This window comes from Fundulus heteroclitus, unplaced genomic scaffold (genome assembly GCF_011125445.2).
Source record: "Fundulus heteroclitus isolate FHET01 unplaced genomic scaffold, MU-UCD_Fhet_4.1 scaffold_189, whole genome shotgun sequence".
NCBI classification, from domain to species: domain Eukaryota; kingdom Metazoa; phylum Chordata; class Actinopteri; order Cyprinodontiformes; family Fundulidae; genus Fundulus; species Fundulus heteroclitus.
This window is the reverse complement of record NW_023396601.1, coordinates 81,300-105,558: the sequence shown is the minus strand read 5'-3', so window position 1 is coordinate 105,558 and position 24,259 is coordinate 81,300. Positions and strand designations below refer to the sequence as shown.

Genomic DNA, 24,259 nt, shown 5'->3' with positions numbered 1-24,259 from the left:
TTCAACCATACATGGTATAACAGTACAAACAGGAGAAGCATTACCAACAGTTGAATGCCCATCTACCTATAATGAGGATTATTCACAAATTAATGCTATTATGGCAGTTGTGAGTCTGTCCCAAAAATTCACATGAGGTAAAACATTTTGAAACTCAGTCTCACAATCCACAAGCCTCAGTTGGCATTGTAAATGTCGAAAATGACAAAAAAAAAGTTTTGATTGTGTAGTTTTTTTTAAAAGATTAGCAAAAGAACAACTCTTTTCTTTAAAGAAAATCTAAATGGCCTTACATTACCTAATGAAGCTGTTGAAATGAAATTGCCGTTTTTAAAATAGGAATATTGGGGGATACTTGTTTTTGGGGGGAGTCTGACTATACAGTGATGTTCATATTCAAAAAGACCAAGTATTTTTGAATACTGTTTGTTGCACCTTTTTTTATCATCATCATAAAATATCATGTAAAAATTTCAACTTTTAGAGCCAATTGACCTTTTGCAAAACCCCACCCCCAAACAGACATTGTCCAATCAATTCAATTCAATTCAATTTTATTTATACAGCGTCAATTCACAACACATGTCATCTCAAAGTCAAATTCAATCAAATCCTCCAGATTGGTCAAAAAGTTTCCTATCTAAGGAAACCCGTCTCCGCCTATGTAAGCTAGGCCTTCTGTCAACTGAAGCTTGGAGCAGTTTATGAGATATTGATAATCTCATACAGAAAAGGGAATACTGACAGTTTTTACTAAAGTTAGGGGGGTTCTAATAGCTGTTGAAAATCTTTTTGTATACATAACTTTCACATTTTGGCTACTTTAGTTAATAGTGTGGAATCAGTTGTATGCTTTAGTAAATATCTGATCCCAAAAAAATCTGGAAAGACCAGATAGTTTTTTCTTATGTTCTGACTCATAACGCATTAGAAATACCTTGACTTTACGTGAGTTTGAAAAATTATGATCAGTAAAAAGTTTGCCGGTGACCTAAAATACAAAGGCCTCGTTCTATCTGGCGGGAGACGACAGCGGCATTTTTTATGAGGCAATTTTCTAATTATTTGAAGTCCATTGTTTGAAGTTTTTCAGGGTAGTTAACCATCTTCCCATGAGTGGTTTCCAACAAATTCACTCTACAGTCACACTCAACAACTCAATCTCTGATTCTTCATGCATCAGTTAGCTTGTACAAATTAAAATTCATGGCAACAAAATTGAAAAAAACACAGAACAAAAACATGGGATATGGCTGGTTCCAAAGGATTGCCTGGACGACGCTTGGAATAATAAGACATTAGTTCATTCGGTCGGATCCAAACAAGGCTTTGGTAACATTGGTCTTTGAGGAAATAAGGCCAACATAACAATGTTTGGTCAGAGTGCAGAACAGTGTTTGGTGAAAAGCAAACCATATTTCAGCACAAACAATTTGTACCACCTATCAGGCACAGTGGTAGAAGGGTCCCGTTCCCCAGCACAAAGTCTCTGTGCCCTCTTCAGAAGGTGTTGCAGCCATGACCCGAGTAAAACAATGTTTGCCACCCATCATTTAGAGAAGGGATATAAGACTATTTTTGAAACAATCTGAAGTCTCTCAGACTTTTTAGAGAAAGACTACTCAAGATAATTGGTTTTGCAGCCACTGGATCTGTGTAGTTTGAAGTCACTGAGTCAGACTTTAGCTCCTCTGCAAACAACATATTGTAAGAGTAAAATACGAGGTCGTCTGGCCACCAGCTAAAACTCATCCACAATTGGGTCCTGCAAATGATGAAACAGTTTTATAACGAAGAGTGGCTCAAACTTCCTCCACAACCATGTAAGAGACTAAAAAAGTGCATTAAAACAATCAATTTCATCTTTGATAAAATATGGGAATTTTAGACTGTGTTTTATGTCCTGGAGCTTAAAAACCTAGAATTAAAACAGACTGTGCTTTCATTTTGCTACGCCTGCTGATAAGTCTAATATAATGATGATAGGTAAGGATTTTATCAGTAGCTTAAAATACAGAGTCCTTGTTTTCCTTCCTTGGCAGGAGGCAACAGGGGAAATCTCAGTGTGCCCTCTTCAGATGCTGTGTCTCAGGTGAAGGGCTATCGATTGATTTTCTGTCTAAGAGGCCTTGACTTAAGCTTTGAAACACGTAGTCGAAATGAAGATGAAAAGCTATGTGATGCTGGTCACTTGCTCCTGTTTTAAATAACAGGAGCAAAGCATCATACAGGATAAACATCGTATGACTTCGTCACTTTGTCTCTCAAGTTCTTCTTTGCATGAGAGAAACGTGATCTTCGTTTTGCACATTAACTTATACATCATACATGAGCTCTGTTTGCAGGAGCACCACTAAAGAGACATCAAAACCGTGTCCCTTTAAACTCTGTACTCTGCATTTGCATATTAAAAAGGAAATTTATCCAGGAAAGGCACAGCAAGTGTCGGTGTAACATGGTTGACTGCCTCCTCTTCAAGTGTTAGCCAGCGATAGGAGCAGGAGGTGGGTGATCTTGCTGCAATGTTCATTGACCCCCCTGCTAAGGATGTCCCCCATCCTCTCCGACCAATTCCACAACTGCATGCAGCAAAATCCAATTATCTTCTACAAACTAGATGTTGTCAGTGAATATAGATGGCATATATGGGCACAGCTCAAGGTCGAGCAATAATGCCTGGTAGTTTAAAACACATGGGGGGGGGGCGGGGGGGGGGGCACTGTTTTACATATATTTAAGGGATGATAAGGTAGCAGCTGATTGCATATGGATAGGAGACCACAAATCAGAAACCTGTTATTTAATATTTAGATGTTCTACTGACTTAGAGTATTGTAAAAATACAGCGTACAGGTGCATCTAAAATAAAGTAGAAATTATTAAAAAGTTGGCCACATAATCATGGGGAAGATGCCATGCCTGTCACTGACATCCTTTATTAAGGAATAAACTAAAAAAAGTTATTGTTTAAAGACGCTTGCTGTTCACAAGGTATCCAGGTTTTAAAAGAAAGTTAAGTGGAAGGAAAAACTGTGGTAGAAAAAGTTGCACAAGCAACCCGGTGAGATATGGACTCAAAAGTTTTTTTCCACATCATTCTGTGGCATTTATTATGATAATTCAAAAGATACTTCACAAAAAATGTGAAAAAATTACTACCGTTTTTTTTGACAATGTGTCTCTCAAAGTGACAGCCCTAATATACTGCTCTGAAAATAAAGTGTATCCATTATCAATTAGGCTTCTTCAGTGTACCAGTTAGATTAAGTTGTTCAATTGTATGACAAAACAGCACACACTAATTGTGTTCGATCATATGTTGGAATTTACAAATTTTTTATACTGGTTTGGAAACAACGGTGGAAAAATTGTTCAAACAACAGTTTTAGAGGTTTTGCAAACATAATCAATTAGATTGTAAATGATTAGTTTAATAACTACCCATTCCTACTCTTTACACAGGCGAGTCACAAAAGGTCATTAGTAAAGAAGCTAACAGTACACTGTCCAAGCACAAATAGGTACAGGAAAAATCAGGATTGGATATGGGTGGATAACTTGAAAGTGACAAAAGTATTTTCAACAATCTTCCCAGCTTTTCATGCAAAGCAAATGAGGATTTTTGGGTTAGAGCTGATGATAACCCAACATTTAAAGTTAATATATTACGTCAGACAAAGTTTTATACAAACATATGGGTTTAAAAAATATGTTTAATACCTGCTTAAAGGTTTTTTTCATATAAAAAAAATAAATCCATATTGTGGGGTTTTCTAATTTTCAGAGAGACTTATTTTTGGGTTTTTCTTAGCTTTGTGCTTAAATCACCATAACAACAGAAATACATACTTGAAATATATCCCTATTTGTGTATTGAAACTATACTGTATAGTATTAGTTATTTTATTTTAGAATTGGATTACTGAAGTAACTCTTCAATGATATTCTGATTTATTGAGATGCACCCACTGTATATTCTCTTTCCCCGTGCGTTACATCTGACTTGTACTGTAAGCCAGCCAATGAGTCGGTTGGGTCACCGGCCGGGTTTTGACACACGCGCCTGAGGTTTGCTGTCACCACTGATACGCTGAAGGTCAATTGTCATTTAATGTTATGTACCCAAGATGACAAATGCTCAGACCCACTCGCTTTCCCATTATTTTAGAAACATAGGCTGGTGGCATTGTCGTGCTGCCCCAAAAGAACCCTGAAGGTTGAATCTGAAATACTGTCTTAATCCACTTTGAATGACGCCAAGATGACAGGCCTCTCCACAAAGCTTATCTGTTGTGGCAGAATTGTGCCATACATTGACAGTGATAACTGTGGACATGATAAATGTTGCAACAATCACTTGTTTTACTGAACTGGATGGGAAAGCCTTATTTTATGTTAATAAAAGTTTAAATGGTAATCGTACTTGTATAGCGCTTTATCAAGTCACGCTACATTCAGTCATTCACCCATTCACACGATGATAATGACGAGCTATATTTGTGGCGAAGCTGCCTTGGGGCAGACTGACAGAAGCGAGGCTGCCATACATTGGGGCCTCTGACCACCACCAACAGGCAAAGGGGGTGAAGTGTTTTGCCCAAGGAAAACAACAACTGAGATAGTCTGAGCAGGAAGTCGAACTGCCAACCCAGCCGTTACTGGACAAACTCCCTAGCCACTGTCGCCCCTTTCACATTGTAGTTGTTTAGCTGAGAAAAACATTATACCAGCAAACATTCTTGCTCCCACATTTGTTGCCTCCCCCCCCTCCTCCTTAGAAGAGCTCTGAAAAATATTGTGTTTTTCCTCTAACATCGGGAACATTTTAGAAAATTCCAATTTTAGGTAAATAAAAAGAATTACATAAGACATAATTATTGTCAACACAATTACCTGTGCCATTTTCATCATCACCACTACTAAGCACTTTAAAATAAATTCACTGAACTTTTAAAAATATCTCTTCACATGTTTAACTGGATTTGAGGTTTTCAATAACTTTTTTATTTCCCGGGCCAGAAATACGACATGACACAGAGACTAATTTCTTGTAACCACTTTCCACTCGGCTGAATGAGGACCTGAGGACCTAATCTTACACGTTTTCCCTCCAACTGAAAGCACGATGATGAGGAAGTTTAGGACATCTTCAAAAGCTCAGTGTTAGGGAACTGCACCAAAGAGAAGCAGTTACCAAGTCTCCAGAACAAACACTGGACGTCATCTATGTGCTGTACCATCTGGTACTTAGGGATTGACGGCAAAAAAAAAAAAAAAAGCCTTTACTTTTCCGTTTGGTAAAATCTGCTTGGACTTTAACTGGAACTCTGCTTTGTTGAGTTAAGAATAATATTGAATTTTTTTTGGCAACAAACATTTCCAGTGGATTTGGCATTAAAAGATATGTGGAAAAAGCAACTTGAGGCCAACTGTTAAGTGTAGTGGAGGATATGGACGCTTTGGGCCTGTTCCTGTTCTAAAAGTCTCTGGGAGCCTTATTAAAACACGTAGCATCATGAACCTTTTTGAAATGATAATAACAGGGGAAACAAAGGATGAAATGTGGAAAGGCACACACATGCCCACTGCTGTGTATTGTTGAGGAAGTGTGATGCTGTGGGCCTGCTTGTTTTTCAAAGTGCATCTTTGAAATACCAGAAAACAGAAAATCATTCACCAGTGGGTCTTTCAACAGGGCTAATGACCTCTGGCTAAACAGGTGGATAATTCAGCCCAATAATCTTTTACCAGACAAAAAAATTAATAAATAAAAAAAAACACACTCCTTCAGTGGCCTCTGCAATCCCCAGACCTAAATCCAATAGAAAGCCTGTGAGGTGAGCTAAGGAACACACAAGAAAGGACTTAAGCCACTGCATGATCAAGGGAGCTTCCCAAAGAAAAGATGAATTTATTTCAAGGCTTTTTGCGCATCTTTACCTGGGGGGGAAAATAAAGGTTGCAGGCAAGGCTTGTTTTATAAGTCAGAAAAATACCTATTGATTTTACTGCAGAGGCTTGCATCTATCATAGAATGCAGAAGATTTAACAATAAAACAGTCCTATCTGTCACCTCATTTGTCCTTGTATGGATTCATAAACAGCTCTCTTTGCTTTTAGCCATCTATCTTCGTTTGAGGAAGCCAACAGATTTTATGTATCTTGGCTGTGCTTGGCTCAATTGTCTGTATGTCATTTTGGGAGATCTCACCGAGCCATAAAGGATTACTTTGTTGATTTGGCTGGGAATTAAACAAGATATGTTTCTGTGCAAGGATGTCTGCCTGATGGATGCCTGATGTGTTTGGATCTTTGGCTCAGTGTTATTTGCCTCATACCAGTAACAGCAAGGTAGAAAGAATAAAAAAACATTGAATTTGTGTAGCCAGACACACTGCTGCTCTGTGATGGCTGCTTTCCTTTTGTTGTTTTTCAGATGATTTAGTGAGAATTTCCTGTGTCACTTTTGGGCTAATAATTAGGATTTCTTTCAAAGGAACCACTGAACCCGAAAGACTGAAACCCATGCATGCCATTCTGTGTCTTTGTATTCTGAATTATGCTTTAACTGCATCATTGTTTCAGTCATTTGAAAGATAAAAGAGGGATAATCTATTTTTATGGTACATTTCTGTTGTAAGGGCCTGTGGAGCTTTTTCTGATTTAATAAAATTTCTGTTGTCCAGTTTGCAAACAGGGGTTCTAACTACAAATGCTCTATTGTAGATGGCTCTACGCTTCAACATCACGTCATGTTTAATCTTATTTTACTTTGTCATGTTTAATCTCATTCTTTTTTTTTTTCTCTTTCCATGTCCTGGTTTTAAACTGTAATTGTGCCCAATTGACTCCCTAAATGGCTTTTGAATCTATTTTAATTGTATTACACAATGTTTCTTATTGAAAGCGATGTAGCTGCTTCCAGCTTTATTGACTCCTTACTTCTCCCTTTCCTTTGCTCAGCAACAGCCCGGCTCAGAAGTACTACCTGGCCTCCAGTCCTGTCAACGGCGCGGTGTACCTCTCCGATACAGGCAGCCGGAAGGTGTTCAGGGTCAAATCTCTGACTGTTGTGAATAATGTTGCTAAAAACCTGGAGCTGGTGGCTGGAACCGGCGATCAGTGTCTCCCGTATGACGACGCTCGCTGTGGCGATGGAGGGAAAGCTGTTGAGGCCACTCTCACCAATCCCAGAGGTAATGTTGGGCTGTGGGCACAATTAATGGGAAATTTGATTCAAGTGGTTTACAGGTCTGCATAGGAAAACATAGAGTATGGAATATTTTGGTTCTCATTCTGTCCATCCATCCGTCCGTCCATCCATCCGTCCCTGATGTTCTGCCTTTTTGCATAACAACACCAGAAACGTTGGACATTTGAATCTAGAAGTCATTAAATATGAAAAGAAAAATTTATAAGAAAGCTAACTGTAATGTACAGAGTTTCTAGGCAAGCCAAGTTTATTTATATAGTATTTTTCAGTAACAAGACGATTCAAAGTGCTGTACATGAACAGAAAAACATTACAATGGGAAATACTACATAGGTAAAGAAAAACATTATGTTAACAAAAGAAATAAGCATCTTGTTTACATAACATCCGGGAGAAATTAAGATTGTCTGCCTTTCAAGGCCAACGTGGGAAGGCCATATTCTGAAAATAGCATTTGTTTTCGAGCAGGCAGACTCTTGTTTTTCTGTCTCTCATGTGCCCAGTGATCTTGTTGAGAAAATGTGATCAAATACATAGAGAGTCCAGCTGACCAGATCCATAATTTACAATTTGGAGGATATGTAAAAAACAGGCTCCAAAAACATTGATAGAAGCAGAAGTAGGGAAGACACGAGGGAGGGAGAGGGTAAAGGAGAGGAGAGGAGAATGAAACCGTCTGCCTTCACCGACAGCAGGAGGATAAGTTCTAAGTTTTTATCCAAAACCTTATCATCTAGAGGAAAATTTGCCTGTGGATTGGGGGGTGTAATACACCAGCTTTATCCCAATATGGATTTTTTTGGATGAGGATACAAGATTTGCCGATATAACAAAGTCTGTTACAATTTTCGATTGATGCAATAGATATAATACAATATCATCTGCCCATCTAACACTATTATTTAGACTGATATTAACTCACAAAGAAAACAAATATGATTTGACCATGTTATTTCAAAGCAGGCATTTAAATCAAAAACAAAATTATTCTAATGTTAAACTAATAATAATACTAGATCACCTGTTCACTTGAGTCTTGTGCCTTGCAGATTTCAAAATAAAGGTTAATCTTAAAAATGACGATATGATCCCTGTTTTTATCTTGCATCGATGTAATTAGATCGATAATCATTTAATCGATATATCGATGTGGTTCAATGTATTGTTACACCCTACTGTGGATAACATCAAAACATAAATAAGCTCATATAGTCTGTTAGGTTTAAAGTAGATTGCACCAGTCAGTAAGGCAGAAAGCAGAAGATATATATATATAAACTTTAGGTGTAATTTAATCAATGCTGATGGTAATCATCCTCTGTTCAGATGGTGCTATTGTTCTCCGTTACTGATTACAAAATCCACCCTTGCTTAACTTTTCATTGGTTTAATTAGTGTTCTACATTATTGCACCTGATAGTCCTTAATTGTAATTTAGTTGTGCTCTATCTTCACTCTAGGTATAGATAAGCAAGATGAAGCAGATGGATATTTTCTCTCTGTGCTCACTGTGTCACTTTTATCTGCAGGCATTACAGTGGATAAGTATGGGGTAATCTTCTTTGTGGATGGAGCAATGATTCGCAGGATTGATCAGAATGGTATCATCTCTACTCTTTTGGGCTACAATGACTTAACGTCCGCTCGACCTCTCAGCTGCGATGCTGTTATGGACATCTCTCAGGTATGCTTCCTCGTGTTTGTGTCCACTTTTTGGTCGGAATTAATATACCTGCTGAGATATACATTTCCTGAATCAGAGCACTTGCTTAAAACATTTAGTTGTTGGTGCTGTATAAGCTAATATGAAAGTATATATGATACTATATAATAACTTGCTGAATTATCCTATTTTGCCTATAGTCAAAATATATTGCCTACAAAACTACTTAGACTGCTTAAACTGAGCTACAGACAAGGGGTGTTTGTTCAAACTACTGTACAGAAGTTTAGAAACCTGGTCTTTTTCACACATGTCAGACTCCTCACACCAAGACTGTCAAAAAAAAGCCTTCAATGTGACACTAGACTGAACCGGGATAATCTTGTATCCTGCGGATTATGGTCTGGCGATGATCCAACCATGTCCATTTGCAATGTTTATGACTATGAAGCTGATATTAAACTGTTTTTGTCTTCAGTCTAGTTATATTTTAAACTGTATGTCCCACTAAACTAAAGGGATCACATAAAAATGTAAACATATTTATCTTTTCTGTGTACAATAAGCATTAACGAGCTGAATGGACTGAAAAGAAACAGCAGAAACGCTGCGTATCCTTTTGGTTAATTAATTTAATTTAGACAAAGGTTCATGAGATTTATCAGTAGTCTGGACATGCAGGGAGCAACTGTAGAGCCAGCATGTGGGACTGCTACTGGAGGACTGGGACTGCTTGTGAGTGCTTTGATATGGGGGACAGACCAATAACAGCAGCCGCTGCTCATTAAGGAGAGGGAAGAATATGCGCCTTCATGGCAGTCTCCAAAAACACTGCAAAAATGGCTAGATATGTTGCGCCTCGCTTTTTGAAAAAAAAATAAATAAAGAATTGAAAAACAACTTGCTAAATATAATGTCACTATCAGACTAGTGGCAAGCTTCTAAATATGACAATTACATTAGTTTGATATGAAATATTTGTTGACATTTTATAAATATACTGTGCAAAAAAAGTTTTGGTGCATTTTGGCTCCAAACTGAAACTTCCAGAGAAGAATTAGCATGAAGTCCAGCATGAATATGAACTAAATCATATTTTGGCCGATCACCCATGATGGTCCATGATGTCATTATCATTTCTGATAATCTCGCTGAATCAGAATAATCTCAAATCTTCCCTGGTCTACTGGAGCCTTCTTCCTTCTGTGAGATATATGTTTTATCTGCTCAGTTTTGATCAAAAATGAAAAAGGGCTTTATAAAACCTTTTAATTTGCAAAAGATTTTAAGATAGACAGAGAAAGTTTAAACCCTGAAACATTTTAAAGGACCTTGAGGATTTTGCAGACGATGTTATTGTATTTATATAAATGGTGAAATTTTAGGTCCGATGGAGCAGCCAAGTGTTGTTTTTTTGTTTGTTTTCAAATAAAACAGTGTAATAGTGTATTAGAGCCAGTTTAAAATAATTAAAAATGTACTATTTTTATTTAAAACACCTATTTTTTTTTTTTTTATTAAATGGTCTTGTGGATCTTCTGGATCTTGTGGATCCAGAATTTAGAATACAGGAAAAGTGTCAAGAAACACAGATTACACATTACAACATTTAAGCCATTTTTACAGGGTAGCCAAAAAAAAAAAAAAAAAAAAAAAAACACGATCAAAGGAAAAGAAAATGAGCAGAAAATGTAGGCTACCTCTAACCGGAGAAGACTTATACAATGCATTGCATCAGAGAGAAAACATACAAGCCACAGGTGACAATGTGCTCCCAGTTCTATTCAACAACCTACACTTTTAAAAATAATACATGCATTGGTTGCGTGTTTTATATTGTTTTTTTTTTGTTCATAGGATTTCATGCACTCAGTGCAGCAAGCAAAGCATCCAGCTGTCCATATCGCGACCCCCACCCTGGGGTGGAATTCCGTCCCTCCTACCACTCGTGCCTTACATTTCCTCGCTTCCTTACCTTTCGCACACACAGGCAGCTACAGCTGCTCACCATCCCACCATTGCTGCTGCAAGGGTACATGCAGGCTGGGTGCAGCTAGACAATGATGACAAATTACACTACCACTGCCAGAGACGCTCAGACAGTAAAAAGCATCCATTAAAAATTCATCCAGAGCACACAGGCCCCTACTTCAAACACTCCCTGAACCCTCGCTCAGAAATGCTTTCTCTGGAGAAGGCTCGTGGCAGTGGTCATTACTTTTGTTGTGCACCACACCTGATTTAGCCAAGAAATACTGTCCAATTTCTTCCCTCTCTGATGAGTTCATTGTTATCTCGCCGTGCCGTCTCTCCTGCGACCGAACTGCAGCAAACTAATCTTTAATTCATCTCTCTAATACTGTTTTTTTTGTCTTTTTAACTTTTATATGTCATTGCAAAATAACAAGGGTTCGACCTTTTTTCTAAAGTCTTTATTTGTTTACGCCATGGACCTCGCTTGTTACTGCTTTGCTTTTGTAGTCTGTGGGATGTCTGCAAAATGACAAAAGACTTTTTTTGAAGATCCTTTATCTGTTACCTGCCGAATTAAAATTTTAAATAAATATAATCCTAATTTAGGACTGAATCACTTGAACATATTTTAGAAGTAGGCAAGGGCTGGTATCGTAGCTTAAATTATTATGAGAATCTAAAAGAGAAATGTATGATATAGCCCCCTGACACAACATAAATGGCTTATTTTGTCGTGTTGGTTTTCTGTATTTTAAATTATTGTGTCTTTAGGAAGCTTAGAACAGACAAACAAACAGCCTTCACTTGATAAGAGTGATAGATGCTTTTTCTTTCCACACCAGGACTTTTTGTGTTTTTCACAACTGTAAAAATCTTCAATAGCTGAATATGTTTGTGTAGGTTAACCATCTACAGGCATCCAAATTATAATAATTATTTGATGAGTTCCCTAAACTGCTCTCTGTTGTCTGCCTTGGTTTTAACTGCATCCTTATACTGTGGGACTTTAACATTTTATATGTATATTGTAAAATATACATATAAATACAGCTATTGGGTATTCTGGATGGCTTTGAACTTTTACAACGTCAGAACCGACCCATAACATGGGACGTGTGCTGGATCTGGTCATTTCCAGAGATCTAAACATTGCTGATGTTGTTGTGACTGATGCTGCTCTTTCTGACCATTTCTGGTTGCTATTTCAAGTGATTATCCCTGAATTATCTGTTACAACCAGAGCAGAGGTCCATGCAAAACACTGCATCAATGATAACACTTCTGCGGTATTCGGCAATTTATTTTCAGCTTCGCCCAGTCTGTCCTCAGCCTGGTGTCTCAAGTGGAAAAAGGTTGTGGAGAAAAGCAAAACTTCAGGATCACTAGACTTTTGGCTCCTGGTTTAGGTCCCTGGTTCAGTACCTGGAAATGGGTTGTGGCGCTCCGCCATGGAGAAGTCGGTTGAGAGGTGTGTGGCAGGAACTGTGGGTGGCCCTGCTTTGGGGGTTGGGTGGGTGTTAAAGGGTTGTGGTGTGGGCTCTGGTTGGCTGGCCTATTCGAATTGTGTTGGCCCCATCTCTGGATGGACGAGTTCAGGGGTCCTCAGGGTGGGGTTGGGCTGAGTTTGCACAGGTTAGGGCAGTGCTCGGCCCTGGACACCTCTCTGGGGTATCGGTACCTGGATCCTGGAGTGTGTGGTGAGTGTAAGTATTTGTACAGCACCCATTCTTCTGTATTATTAGATTGAATGTGTGGTTATGAGTGGTTGCATGTGTGGCCATTAACTAATCCAATCAGTCCAATCCAGTTTTATTTATAAAGCACTTTAAATTACCAAAGAGACCCAAGCGCTGTACAAAATACATAAAAAACATTTAATGAGCTTCCGTTTTGTTTTAGGCACACTAAGAAGCAGCTGATCAGCTGACCTAAGGGAGCGAGATGGTGTATAATGGTACAGCAGCTCATTAGGGTGGGAATGTGTGATTGTGTGTCTTTGACTGTGTCATTGTTTCTTTGTCAGGTTGGGTTTTGGGCTGCCCCTCTCCTGGGACGTCTCGGGTCTCCACTAATTATGAGGCCCATCCGTCCCGTCAGGCCACCTGCCGGTGGCTGGCGCCTTGACCCGCTGGTGCATTGATGGTTCTCGGTGTCCAGGACTGGGTGCAGGGTGTGTGCTAGCTTCCTCCTAGCAGCTGCTGTGCGGGGCCTGAGTCTCCTGGCTCTGTCAGGGCTCTGCTGAGGGGCAGTATTCCCTTGGGTCTTGGGTCTTTTGGCCCATGGCTGGATTTGGCCTGGCATAGCTGGCTGCCGGGCAGAGCCTATGTCTCGTCGCTGCAGCTCCTGGGTTCTTTTGCACTATGGATAGTGGGGGGTTTCCTGAGGCTCGCCCCTGCTCTTCTTTGGGATAGGGGATGCAGCTATCCCTGTGTTGGTTCTCCTTGGACTCTGCAACTCTCTGATCTCCCTGCCCCTTCCCCCCAGACTGCATAGGCATTTGAGAAAAAAATAAAACCCCACTGTACCTTGATACTGGCAACCAGCCCGTGCCTAATCTGCGTTATCCGCACCTTTAATTGAATTTAAAGATAGTGACATCTACTTCTTTCTTGGATATCACCTTTCCATGCTCCATAGAGGAGAAATTACTGATAGAAAATAGACAATCTTCTGTAGCTCTCAGGTTTTTTGTTTGGGGGGTGGGCAGTAGGCCTATCAGACAGGCAATGTTGACAGCTGCCCCACTGTATAAAGTGCAGGGTGTGATCGGGTTACAGCATGCGGGACAGCAGCTCAGGAAATATCCCCTCATCAGTCAGAGTGGCGTGAAAACCTCCTTACAGGCAGGTCCCCTGAGCCGCTCCACACTCAGGCTTATGAAATATTTAACCAGCAGTGTTGACAAGAAATAGGTTTTAAGAAATTGAAAGTCTGCCCCCTTCATTACCCAAGTAAATGCAGTTTTTGCTCCCTGAAAGCTGACATGTATCCTCTGTCAGTCACCTGTTTGTTGTACGTGATCTGTCCTATTATATAAACCTCCCCCAGTCTTGTGGAGGATGACAGGAGGTTTATGGGATATGAACTGCGTGTGATGCTTGAATTTGCTTTTCTTTCTACTTGGACTCGATGTCCTGTCAGTTTCAAATAAATTATTCCGCCAGCATTCCCTTCCCAATAGAGTAAAACTGAAATATGTGCAAATAGTAGATATGTAAAGAGCTGATGTGTAAGTTTATGAAATATTTATTTATCCAAAAAGTCAAAAGGTTACAGTTAGTAAATTTACTGCTCCTCTACATGTAAAGACATTTGAATTCCCACTTTATGGCCAAATAGTATCTTTAGTAGCGCTTTTTCCATTGACTCTTTGTATTTCGGTCCATGATTTAATCAGCAGCCTTCCCCTGAGCTCCAAGGCTCCCAATGAAATATGACACTCTATATCATGTTTCTTAGAGATCCCAGTGGGACAATAAGGGAAAAGGAGGCCAGTAAATGGACTTAATCCAATCATTTCAATTTGTTAAAAGCCTGACACATTGTCAGTAGAACAATAACTAATTATTTAAAAAGGCAGAGGCAGTGCAGGCTTTTGTTTGTTGAGGTGGTTCTTGTCTCTTCCCAAGGACTTGTGCTGTCGTGTCCTAGCAATAATAATGCTGGGCGTTAAGAAATGAGTCTATGCATTGGGTTTAAAAAAATAATCCTTGTAGCTTCTGGCTGTGTGTATGGGGTTGTCGAAATTGAAAGGTGCAGTGTTGAATGCTTGATTCAGCTGGTAAAAAGCCTCTTCCTTATCCTTTCTGAAGGATGGTGGTTTGTGGATGATCTACAGGTTAGGTGTTCTGTCACATATTTTGGTCTCATTGTGACCAGGAGGACCTTCTTTAAATATTTTTACTGCGTCCCTTGCATGGTGTGGAGGCTGAAGGTGGTAAAACCATAGCCTGGCCAGCCAGACTCAGTTTCACTTTCTCTTTGCTATACAGCAAAACTGAGTCTGGAACTGCTCCCATAGAGAACCTCTTTCCTGATACTGACCAATCAAAGGCCTGGGCGGGCTTTATATGTTGTGTGACGTGCAGCACTGAGAATCTCTCAGCCAAAACAAACAAGATGGCTATTGCGTTTTCTTCTGTTTTAAAATTATTGCACATAAATCTCCGCTGACCGCGGACTCACCATGTTCCCCCAATTATTTATTATATATTCAAACACCTCATATTATTGGGGTTTCTTCATCGAGTTGTTGTAGATGCTGGTGGCTGTAGGTAGGAAGGATCTCCTTAAGCGGCATGTGAATCTGCAGTTCTGCGGGGCAGAACAGAGCCGGCCTTCTTCATTAGGTTGCTCTATATTCTTTTATTTTTGAACGCTTGACTGACTTGAAGGGAAATTGTTGCACTGAATTTTATGTACAGGTATTGGAGTAAAAGGGCTGAATTCAAATGCACACCACACATTTTAGATTTTTGTTTAAAAATACCATGTATCATTTTCCTTCAACTTAAGACTTTTTCCTTCCACTTAAGATTTTTTTAAGTGCTACCCTGTGTTGGTTTATTACAAAAAACAAGTAAAACACATTAAAGTTGGCAGAATATGAAAATGTTTAAGGTTTTTGAATACCTTTTCAAAGTAGGGACTCTTAGGATAAGGCAAAGGATTCAGCCATCTAACGTTCATCCTCTAAAAAAATTTCCTGATCTTCATTTGAATAAGTTGAAGCTGATTTTTTTTATGTATTCTTTTCCTTTTAGGTGCGCCTTGAGTGGCCTACAGACCTGGCCGTGAGCCCCATGGACAACTCCTTGTATGTTCTGGACAACAATGTTGTTCTCCAGGTCTCAGAGAACCACCAAGTCCGTATTGTTGCAGGCCGCCCCATGCACTGCCAAGTGCCAGGCATTGATCACTTTCTTATGAGTAAAGTGGCCATCCATGCAACTCTGGAGTCAGCAAACGCCCTGGCTGTGTCACACAATGGGGTTTTGTACATCGCGGAGTCTGATGAAAAGAAAATCAACAGAGTGCGACAGGTGTCCACTAATGGAGAGATCTCCCTGGTGGCAGGAGCACCAAGTGGCTGTGACTGCAAGAATGACGTCAACTGCGATTGCTACTCTGGAGACGGAGGCTATGCCAAGGACGCGAAGCTCAACGCACCCTCTTCCCTCGCAGTGTGTCCAGATGGAGAGCTTTATATTGCAGATCTTGGAAACATTCGTATCCGCTATGTGCGGAAAAAACAAACCCTATCTGAATCCCCTCAGTATGTATGAGGTATCCTCTCCAATTAATGATGAACTCTATCTGTTTGATTCCAACGGCAGCCACATTTTCACCCAAAGCCTGACAACAGGAGACCACCTCTACAATCTGACCTACACAGGAACAGGAGACATAAGCGGTATCACCGATAAGAACAAGAACACAGTGACGATCCGAAGAGACACTACAGGAATGCCTTTGTGGCTTATGGTCCCTGATGGACAGACCTTTTGGTTCACCATCGGTACTAACAACGCCCTTAAAACTGTTGCTGCACAGGGTCAAGAACTAGCTGTCATGACCTACCATGGGAGCTCAGGACTTCTTTCCTCCAAGACAAATGAAAACGGATGGACTACTTTCTTTGAGTAAGTAATATTTAGAAACATTTCCTAAATAACATTTCCTAAATAATTCAATGTCTATAGTGCCTCAAAGAGGGTATAACAGGTCAACGTGTTCACATAAATACTTGCAGAAAGTTTCTTTTGAATTTTTTTTTTTTTTATCGGGTTACTCCCAAATGGGGCCAAATTGTAGATCACTTGACACAGTGTGCCCTTCAAACACCGGATACTCATTGACAGCTTTGTTACAGCTACTTGAGGTTCGTCAGTCTTAGGGTTGCTTTTACGCTTGATGCACGAAAATTCCGCTTGGACGCAACGTCAGCAGCATTTATGCCACGAGCGGCTTTTGCTCCAAAGTAGCACTAGTCTCCTAGACTCTAGAGGGCAGCATTGCGCTCCTATGCCAAGCATGCCACACCCCACTACACGTAGAAGTAGAAAGCACAGTTGTTTCCAATATTTAAGCCTCTTACTTTGTTCCAAGTGTGACTGCGATTTCTGTCCAGGAATTGCTAACCATTTGCTGATCATGATGATCTTTTTAGGTTGCAACATAAAGATGTCTACATTTACAAACCCCTGCCAGAAGGAGCCCTTACTCGTCCGCCATTATTTTGTGCGGGGGCCTGTCCGTGTAGTTAGAAATTTTCTGCGCAAAGCAGAAACCTTTGGAGGATTGTGGTAGCCAAAATGACGTAATTTAGCCGTGCAGACCTTGCAGATACGTCAAGCATAAATCAGGCTTTTGTCTTTATGTGGCTCAAAATATATGTTGAAAAGGACTTTTTAACTCTTAGATTTAATCTAAATATCGTAAAAACTAAGACCTTGGCTTGGTGAGCCGATTTGATCAAACTCAACCACCTTTCAGCCACATTTAGACATGAATACAGAAAGACTAGAGATGCTCTCTAGACAGCAAAATAAGTAAAATATACAGTATGTTCTCTATGTTTAAAGCAGAAAAAGGGTCATAACAGTTTGAGCTGGTATAAGTTTGTCATCTGGGACCAATGTGAAGTTGGGTGGGAAGTCTCTTCCAATGTTGCTCTTTGGGTCAGAACCCAAAAGGTTTGTGAATTTTTAATCAGGGATGTCCACTAAAACAAGTCTCTATGGGGCAAGTCTTTTTATTCAAATGATCTACACTTACAAACTTACTTTCACTCCTGATTAGATGAGATAAATGTTGTTAATGAGCTTCAAGTCTTGGGTCTATGTTAAGTCTGAAGTCTGAATGTTTTAGCAACTACAGTGCGACCGTAAATTACTGACTCCAGACCCCGTCTCTGCTTCTGATCTTAACAAAAAGTTGTATATTTGTTGTATTGCGCTGTGGTAAGACACTGCAGTTGGTGAATATTTCATAAAAGAGTGAATATAGTGTTTTTCTGGCATATTAACTGCCCTCTTATGGCTGGATGTCAAGTCCGTGAAAAATGCAAGACCTGTGGAAGTATGAGTGTAATCCTATTTGCTGTTATCATACCAAATAGGATTACTGGATGATATGTTACTCATCTGCACCCGTCCTTGCAGTGACAGACTGCAGACCCTCCATTGTTGGTTACAGGAGGGATAGAGATGCATCTGCTGAGAAGAAAAAAAGTTTAACCCGTAGGGATGTGAAGGCTCATTAGCACAGTCAGAGTAGCCAGAGGTAGTGATCGGCTGAGGTGAACCACACATTGAGTGGGAACAATTGAAAACCCTCCCACACTCTTCGACATATGAGCGTAGGATTTCATGTTCTTGTGACTTGTGCTGAGCAGCCTGTCCCTTATCCTAATGCGGTGCACCAAAGAGGGAACTGTGCTAACAGGATGTCATTCCAAAACATGTTATTAGGCAGATTTGCTATTCAGACATCTGTCACACCTCGCTAGTTGAATATAACTGACACGTAATCAGACGCTCCGTTTAATATGCACGCACATTTATCACCTGTGTTTGATTTGGCTGTCATCTGGGATGCTTCAAATGAAAGTGGAATGCAGTAATGCACCCAAATATTTGCATTTCTAGCGGTAGACAGAACTGCCTCTGGCCACAAAACAAGGACTAGGTGTGTAAATATATTTTTTTGACGTTTGGCAAAACAGCTGCGCTTGTTGATAGATCGGAGCCCTCACCTTTTGCGTGTGTGTAAAGAAACAGCAAGCCCACAGAGCAGCAGTTGCACAGACGACTTTTTAAAGATGGAATGGGTTCTCTAGGTCATAATTTCTAGATATACATACCATTTTGAAATGTTTAAGTTTGATGTTATTTTGACGTATTGACAGATTCGGTGATCATTTATTCAAAGAGAAAAACAGCTAAATTAATCTTGAGTGATTAATTTACCGTAGCTTTTTTCCACTGTATGTCAGATCTGTCACATTTTCTGTTACATGCATCAGGAATTGTTGGGTCTCAGGTGTGAAGGGCCCAATGGCCACAGATTTTTAGCTTTCTGACAGAGTACACCAGGTTTTCATTTAAAATCCCCTAGAATTTGAAACACTCCATTATGCCATGCACTCTAACAGGCTTGTTGAAAGAAAAACAGGCCCAAAACATCACAGATCATCCACCACACTTAAAAGTGGACATAATGTGCTTCTCCACTTATGCAGCCTTTGTTTCACCAGATTTATTATTTTAATTCTCATGGTATTATTAAAGAATTCATGATGCCATATATTATATTCCTTGGACCTTTGAAAGAGAGACTGGTGCACGACGATCCAGGTCCTCCAGTTGGCATTAGCTGTGTTTCCACGTATTTATTCTTTGTTTTATGTGAAGCACCACCTGTAGCAGTTGTTGCTGAGAAGCTTCATACCTTCAAACCCACTTTCATTGTTGAAAGCTTTTTAATTTTTGCACTGACTGTGAATATGAGCCGTTGTAAACGAGCAGGTATTGCTTTTAAGTCATTTCAGCTTTCCTTGTTGTTCCCATTTTGAAGAGGGGCAGAGAGACATGGATCTTTGTTTCAAATCATATTAATATTTCAGGAAAACAGAAAGTAAGGGATTGGCAAATAATAACTATAACTTCAAAAATGCTTTTGTTACATTTATATTATAGTAGTAGTGCGGCATTTTGAAAATTTGCTTCAATTTACGTTTTCTAAATCCCAGTGTTGACTGTATCTGGAACTGTGTGTTTTGGTCAGGTAGTACTTGGACTGAGCTTTTGTATGTAAGTAAATAATTTAAAATTTGTATAATTTAAAACTTAATTACGTGAGACTCATCATAAAAATTAGCAGCAAGTCAACCTGGGTTAGTTTTAACCTGTTTCTTTTACCATAGCAGCAAGTGAATAAACTCTTTTAATGCAACTATATCTAAAGTTGAAGGTTATTGTGGATCTATTAAAAGCCTTGATGCAAGCATATCTGAATAAACATATAAACAATCGTTTTTATTCTGAAACCTAAATACCCTCAGCTTTTGGGTTTGTTTTTCAATCAAAGTTGTCCATTATACTCTGTCGGAAACAAAAGAAGAATTCAATTACGCAATTTCCTGCGTCTTCTCTTTCAAGTCAAGCAATAACTTTGCTTTTACCTGCAGGCAAATCAGTTCATCCATGTTTCATTTAGACCAAATAAAGAGCATTTGTTTTGCCTGGAATAATTAGCGTTGAAGGTCAGAACACCACCTGAGGGTCTGAAGCAGAGTTTGCTGCCATCAAAACCACCATTTATCTCCCTCCAACAAAGTGCGCTGCTAAACATTTACTGGTATTAATAATTATGTGCTTATATCCCGTGCACAATAGATCAAAAGAAATAATCTCATTAAGTGCAGATATAAGACTTAGAATTGACTAGGGAACAAAAGATGTCTGCTGAATTTTCTTTTTATAGGAACCCTTGGCAACCTCATTTGCACTGACATTTGCTGTGTGCACAGACGCACTCCTGACCCCCTGATAAATTTATTCCTATAATTAGTGCTAATGCTTAAGGGTTACGGTAAATCTATTAAGTCATCCTAGATTGCGAAAGGCAATTAATCAGTCTCCTCCCCATTCAATTAAAAAGGGGATGATATTTCTGTTTACAATATCCATCAGTCTTTGTTACATAATAAGAGGCTAAACATTTTAACCATTTTCAAATTTATCGTCACAGATTTTCAGTTGGATTTAGGTCTCTAGTCCAGGTGAACATGTTTTGATCTAAACTGTTCCTTTGTAGCCCTGGCGGTGTGTTTAGGTCACTTTTCTTGCTGGAAGATCAACTTTTGCTCCTGTCCCAAAAGTCTTTTGCAGCTGATAACAGATTGCCTCTCAGGATTGAAGTGTATTTAACTCCATGCATCTTAACTCTGACCAACCTCCCCAACCATGCTAAAGTAAACAGTCCCCACAGATGATGCTGCCACCACATGTTTTTAATTGTGTTGATGGTGTGTTCAGAGTGAAGTACGGCGTTCTCCACATACAGCTAATTAGTTCCCTATTAGTAATCTATCTATATATAAATTATTTCCTTCCAATTCCTGATTAGCCACTACTTTCTGTTGGTTTAATGCATTTAATTCAAATGAAATATATTGGAGTTTCTGCTTGTAATGTGACATAAAGCATCCAAGACTCACTTTAGCAGCAAACATGCCTGTGCCAGTGCTCCATGGACCAAGTTCTTTAGCAGATTTATAATAGCAATAAGCCTTTTGTTTTTGACTTGTTCTCAAATGCAAGGCAGCTAGTAAAAAACAAAATAAGAAGATGCTGCGTAAAATTGACATTTACTGTGCTCCAGGTGATGCTGACATGAAGTCGTCGGCCTATTGTTGGGCCATAGCGTGAAAGGTCATGGAGCTAGCATGTCACACAGAGGTGATGCGATCCGAATAGACTCGTGGCCAACCATGGGGAAACCAGTCGTCTCCTTTCTAGCAGCCTGCCCCTGCATGCCCCTCTTGCTCAGAGAAAGCAAACTAATGGGCAGCCGAGCCAAAGCAGACAGGAGCCATTAGCGGCTCGGCTAGCTAGCACACGGCTTCTAATTGAGACGGAAAGAGTCTGGGTCAGTGATCAAGCCACCACATGCGAAAGAGATTTCTGTCTGTAAGACTTTTGTGAGAAGGACGAACTTGAACAATAAATTAAGCCGTTACGAGGTACAATTTGGAGAACGAGTAATGCATGATTTTAAAGCAAAAGTCTGGTTACTAGCTGAACACAGGGATGATATCCTTTATAAATAAGAGGGGTAGAAAAGATAACATGCTTAGATGCTAATTACAATGCTACACTCTATTCCCTGAAGTGGAAAACTTTAGCTAAAATGTGTCTATGAATCCCAGTGCCTGGTACAACTCAGATCAGATAACATTTATCTCTCGGAGATGATCCTTCTCCCACTCTTCCTTTACATATTGGATATTTGAGATGGCAGTACTGAGGAAATATCTGTAAACCAGCCCCCGCCATCTCATTTATTAAAGGCTTTTATCATAGCGGGCAGCAAAATAGTGGATGCCTTTCTAATATGTATTCAGCGCACAGATGAAAGTCTTCATTCTAAGTAATGTACTGCTCACTCACTCCTGGAACAGGCAATCTGAAAGATTTCAAATTGTTCAATGCTGATGTGCACTCGGAGCCGAATGAAACAATCTGGCCACTCATGTTCTTGTATGTGATGAGCTGATTTGTAGGCTGGAGAGAGACAGCATCTCTCAGAGGATTTGCACTTCATTGCTCCTTTATCATAGGCTGCATAATGGGCTTAGGTAATGTTGCTAATCTTTTAAGCTAATAAGATGTTTTCCGAATGTAAGAAGGTGTGTGCTTTCTCATCTTTGCTGTGAAACGGTGTTCTTTGGCAGAAGTTGATCACTTCCTCCTGTTGCATGTCAACCAGAATTGATAAGCCAATCAAACGGGGACACTTGGGGCATCGAGGGAATTCTGTCATAGTATCAAACACTTAAAGTTAGTCTTAATGATGTCACCAGATGTGGGAGTTTATGAGATTTTTGTCTTTTTCCACAAAACTGATGTGTACTAAGAGTTGCTTTGCATATTGAAGGAATTTTAAACTGAAATAGTTATTTCACAGGATTAATACAGACTCACTAAGATTTCTAACTCAATGAACATTTTTCAGGGAAGCATATGTTATGAATAACAATGAATAGCTGTCTAACCGTCACAATCTGTTGATCATAAGAGAGTCTAGTGTACGTGCAGGTTGCTTAATATAAACAGCGACATGTTTTTTTTAGAAAACTCAGATAAACATAATTACTATGATAGACTAACATGAGGCTTTGAAAATGCTACTTTTTAGTTGAAGTGGCTTTTTGAAATGGGCAGAAAGTCAAAGACTCCTTAGAGGTGAAAAGTGAAAGGGCTTTTTTGTTTACATGCTATGTTCTATTTCAGGTTTCCTTCATAAGAATTTACAGATTAACATGTAATTGTATTCATTTTCTAGCCGCCATCTCACCAAAAAATTCATAATGGTTACAAAATGACAATAAAAATTCTTGATTATTTTCTATTGATATAATGTTGAAGAAGGCACAATAGTTAAAACATTCAAAATCTCATAGCTACTCCTTGGATCATCACGGTATATGCTTAAAAAAAAAACTTTAATCATAGTAAAATAAGGTTATATACACCAAGCCTCCATGCTGATAAGTTTTGATGGTCCTTTTTGTGCATAAAATTGCCCCAGCACCAGGCGCGATTAGCAGATATAAACAGACGTGGCGCCATCTAGCGACAATATCGCAGAAATATCATAATCCCGGTTTTGCTTAATTAAAAAATCAAATTTAAATAATGCCGGACCAAGCTTGACCCTATAAAATGCCTTGCAGTAAAGCGGCAGCTCGGCGCGATCGAAGACCAACTGTTATTAATTAAATTAAGCCGATCTAACAGCAACTTTAAGAGCCTCATATCAGAACAATGTTAATCAACTCTGTGGTAACATCTGAGCCTCGGCAGATTTAGCGTCCTCTTCAGCGAACACCAACGGTCAGACTATTCACAGTGACATTGCAGGCTTTTACCTCTTGGAATCATATTTTTATTTGCGTTATAGTTCACTGTATCTTGGACTATTCTTCACTGTTTCACCTGGAGATGCCATTAGCTGTTAGCTACTTCCTGTTTTTAACCCCTGCTGAGCATGCGCAGTACGTACTTCTGTCAAAATTGTAAATAAATGTGAAAAGGCTTTATTTACTGACAAACTGAGCAAAAACAAAGCATAAAACACCAAAAATAACAGCTAAAATGCCAGCAGGACATGATCATGTTTCATAAAAACTTTGTATGCAACCAGAATGAGCTACTGATGTGAAAATAAAGAAAAATCTCAAATAACATGGTTATGCACGTTTAAACCTTGTTGATTGGGCTGGGACAATAAAGCGTGACCATTTTGAATTTGTTATCTTGTACTTCCAACACTGGTTATTTTGCCACCTTTACTCCCGGGGTTTACACTTTTCACACCAAGAAGGAAACACAGATATCTCATATGTACTCTTGTTAAATCTCAGTGAGATGTCATTCTTCATTTCTCAAGCAGTAGTTTTTAAATTTTTTATTTTTTATTTATTTTTTTATTGTAGGTACGACAGTTAGGGCGAGCTAACCAACATCACTACCCCACCGGCAGAGTAAGCAGCTACCGCACAGAAGCCGACAGCTCGGTCCGCATCCAGGCGGAGGGCTCAACCGAGAGGATATCACAGTCACCACAAACCTGTCAGCTTCTGGCAACTTCTACACACTTTTGCAAGGTGAGTGTTTCAGTGT

The 24,259-nt window shown here is 39.4% G+C and overlaps 1 protein-coding gene across 1 annotated transcript in view; it reads left to right on the top strand.

Annotated features, from left to right (window-relative positions):
* Positions 1–24,259, top strand: part of tenm4 (teneurin transmembrane protein 4) — a 281,927-nt gene that overhangs the window by 198,325 nt on the left and 59,343 nt on the right. The window contains exons 24-25 of the mRNA XM_036129592.1: positions 6,964–7,196; positions 8,743–8,897. Of these exons, the coding sequence (XP_035985485.1) occupies positions 6,964–7,196; positions 8,743–8,897 (388 nt within the window). The remainder of the gene's footprint in view (positions 1–6,963; positions 7,197–8,742; positions 8,898–24,259) is intronic.